At 42.5% G+C, this 3,721-nt stretch overlaps 1 protein-coding gene across 1 annotated transcript; it reads left to right on the top strand.

Moving 5' to 3' along the window:
• Positions 1-367: 367 nt before the first annotated feature.
• lingo2 (leucine rich repeat and Ig domain containing 2) lies at positions 368-2,209 on the top strand. The gene has a single exon (XM_054597996.1). It carries the CDS (start codon positions 368-370, stop codon positions 2,207-2,209), a length of 1,842 nt encoding a protein of 613 aa, XP_054453971.1.
• The last annotated feature ends 1,512 nt before the right edge of the window (positions 2,210-3,721 follow it).

Raw genomic sequence — 3,721 nt, 5'->3', positions numbered from 1 at the left:
ATCAGTAACCCATGGGTGAAAAGAAAACAAACAGAGCAAACATATTCAATTGGAAAAAGCAAGGGAAAGATGTTCTTTAATTCAAAGAATAAGAAATGCCCATACAAATATGAAGTAGAGCAGTTCTGAATAAGTAACTAGATGGAAGGAATGTGATATTTGTGTGCAGCGAGGTCTATCCAATTAAACTACACAATACTAGTAAAGATGCCTGAGGCTATTTTTCTCTTAACCAGTCCTGCCATGTTTTTTGTAATATTAATTAACTAACATTACTAACAAAGCCACCACAAGGCCCATGGTGAGTTACTAACCTTTCTCTTTCTCTGTTTGTTCTCTCCTTCTCCTTGTGCAGAACCGTGACAGAATGGTCGACTGTATGAGCAAAGTCATGCTGCACACGGTCGTCTCATGCTGGCAACCATTCCTGGGACTGGCCCTCGTGGCTGTCTTTGTGGGTTCCACCCTGGGATGTCCCTCGCGCTGCGAGTGTACAGCGCAGACCAAGGCAGTTGTCTGTCACCGCAAGCGCATGCCCAGCATCCCGGACGGCATCCCGACCGAGACCAGGATCCTGGACCTGAGTAAGAACAAGCTAACAATGATCAACCCTGATGACTTTTTTGTCTTTCCGGGGCTTGAGGAACTTGACCTCAGTGGAAATATAATCAGTTATGTTGAGCCTGGAGCTTTTAACGCCCTGTTTACCATGCACTCACTCAGTCTCAAGAGCAATCGTATCAAGCTCATTCCTCTGGGCGTCTTCACAGGCTTAACAAATCTCACCCGACTGGATATAAGTGACAACAAGATCGTCATCCTACTGGATTACATGTTCCAGGACTTGCACAATTTAAAGTTTTTGGAAGTTGGTGACAACGATCTGGTTTACATTTCTCACCGTGCGTTCAGTGGACTTTTAAGCCTGGAGATGCTCACCTTAGAAAGGTGCAACCTTACAGTTGTACCCACTGAGGCCCTTTCCCACCTGCATAACCTGGTCAGCCTCCATTTACGATACCTCAGCATCAGCACCTTGCATTCTTACTCATTCAAAAAGCTGTTCCGGCTGCGGCTTTTAGAAATTGATAATTGGCCCGCACTAGACCACGTGCCGGCCAACACCCTGCATGGCCTCAACCTGACCGCTCTGTTCATAACACACACCAACTTATCCTCCTTCCCTTACCAAGCCCTGAAGCATCTGCCCTACCTGACACACCTCAACCTGTCCTTCAACCGCATCAGACACATTGAAGGTGGGATGCTGATGGAACTGGTACGGCTTCAAGAGCTCCATCTGGTAGGAACTCAGCTAACCACCATTGAACCGTATGCCTTCCAGGGCCTTCGAGGGCTAAAAGTCCTCAATGTCTCTCACAACCGACTGGATACACTGGAGAAGGGTGTTTTTCAGTCTCCTGAGGCTCTGGAGGTTCTTCTGATTGACAACAACCCCTTGGTGTGTGACTGTCGTCTCATGTGGATCCTACAGAAAAGGCACTCTATCTTCTTTGGGGAATTGCAGCCAGAGTGCAGCACACCTGAAGGTATTCGTGGCAGGCCTTTTAAAGAGTTTAAGGAGACTCTGCTGTCTTATTACGTGACATGTACCAAGCCAAAAATTCGAGAGAATAAAACACAGACGATCACTGTGGATGAGGGCCAGCAGGCGATGTTGCGCTGCAGTGCTGAAGGAACACCAAGGCCCCTGGTGTCCTGGTTGTCCCCCCGTCGACGAGTTCTGACAAGTAGGAGCCATGGAAGAGTTACCGTCCACAACAATGGTACACTGGAGATCAAGTCAGCAGAGGTGCAAGACAGCGGTGTGTACCTTTGCCTTGCGTCCAACAGTGCTGGGAATGACACCCTAATGACTTCATTGGCGGTGAAAAGTCTGGGATCACTGTATGCTAACAGGACCCAGTACTACACAGATCCCAGTAATACCACTGCCAACGGCACGGCCGGTGTGACCCTCGGTTTAGACCTAAAGACTATTTTAGTATCAACTGCTATGGGTTGTTTCACATTCCTGGGAGTGGTCTTGTTTTGTTTCCTGCTGCTTTTCGTTTGGAGCAGAGGGAAAGGAAAACATAAAAACAACATAGATGTTGAATATGTGCCTCGGTCAAAGTCTAACGGCACTAACGTTGACTGCGCAGATGGACAAGCTGGTCCTCGTCGTTTTAACATGAAAATGATGTGACTTCTTTTATAGATCCAAGATTCTGGATTGTGGAAATGCCCAAAGTACAATGTATTTTTTTGAAACTCAGACTACTGAAATTCCCACTGCTTCAGGGAGAGTGGTTGTGAAAACATTTGGGGCATCAGAACAAGATGAGCAGTATCTTAAATCACTGGATCTTGACATAATGCTTGAATATACTGTGTTTCCAATACCGAAAGTCGTAGTAGGACATCCTCTTACATGATTGCCATCGGGCAACTGCTTCAACATGGATAAGGAGTGAATACTGTTGGGGACCTAAAGGGAAAAGGTGTCGTTTATCAGCTTTTTGAAGTTTATATGCCCAAAAAAAGAACGCTTCAGTTTTGGGTTGGATCTACAGACTTGGCTGAACCATGTACAGTACAAATTTGTAACTAAGCTATTAACCTACTTTGTTAAGTCTTGCGCCATGCTTATTCACTGAACCAATCAATGAAACAGACCATCATTTCCTATGTTCAATACTTTGCATATGTGTACCTAATGCTTCATTATGTACATGTATATTCATTCAAAAGAACTATTCATAGCAATATTCATGGGATGCATTAGCCAAAATTGATATACCCCATATGTTCAGCAAGAACATTCTTCAGACTGGCAGAGTTTCCATGGATTCAGGAAGGGCTTCTATGGGTGATTATATGTCCCCGCTCCCCCAATTGACTCCTAGATATTAATAAATATATATTATTTATCAATGGAAAAAAAGAAGAAAAAGATTTTATTTATGAAAAATGTTGAGCATTTTACAAAAAACAGTCCTCAAACACTGTTAGCTTGGATTATCATAACGATAACCCAGTATTGGTGAAAGTACCTTCATGAACCACCTTATTTGTCCTATTTTTGTCTATTTTTATTAATTTAACTGTACCTTTGCTGGTTGGCAAAATACATGTGTCAATTTTACTACAGTGACATTTGCATAATTTTCCCCAGTAGGAAATTTGGACTTTGTTGTGGTAGTTCCTCATTTTGTTGTTAAATCATTTAGATTGTGAAAACTTCTAAGTAAAAGTAAAAAAAAATGTATGTGAAATAAATGAAGATGTATTTGTACCAATGAGTCTGACTAAATGTCTAATACGTAATGAAATCTTCTTCTCTACAGCCTCGATGATGGACATCAGAGTCTTTTTTTGAGTATTGAGAAACAAAATTATGCAACAGCATGCAACAATGACATAAGGAAGGTGCTTTATTCATGAAACTTTTGAGAAGGTCTTAAGTTTTCAGAAACAGTCAAACTGTTCCAATTCAGTTACTTATACTTCAACAGTATGTTCTCTAAAGTAGTGTGTGAAACAATCAAAGAAACTTAAACTTTATCCCTTGTACAGTTTCTGAAACTGTAGTCGGAGTCGGTGTGCGAAAGCACACACCAATTAAGTGTTGGTCATGGTAGTGTTACATTTTGAAAAGAAGATGGCCACAAACAGCCCCAATGACTTTTTATGTTGTCACTTATTGTAGCTTGCCAAC

This window comes from Anoplopoma fimbria, chromosome 4 (genome assembly GCF_027596085.1).
Source record: "Anoplopoma fimbria isolate UVic2021 breed Golden Eagle Sablefish chromosome 4, Afim_UVic_2022, whole genome shotgun sequence".
Classification (NCBI taxonomy): Eukaryota; Metazoa; Chordata; class Actinopteri; order Perciformes; family Anoplopomatidae; genus Anoplopoma; species Anoplopoma fimbria.
This window is presented reverse-complemented; position numbering and strand designations above follow the sequence as displayed.

Excerpts from the sequence above, each read along its gene's own strand:
- lingo2 (XM_054597996.1), top strand. The coding sequence starts at position 368 with ATGGTCGACTGTATGAGCAAAGTCATGCTGCACACGGTCGTCTCATGC.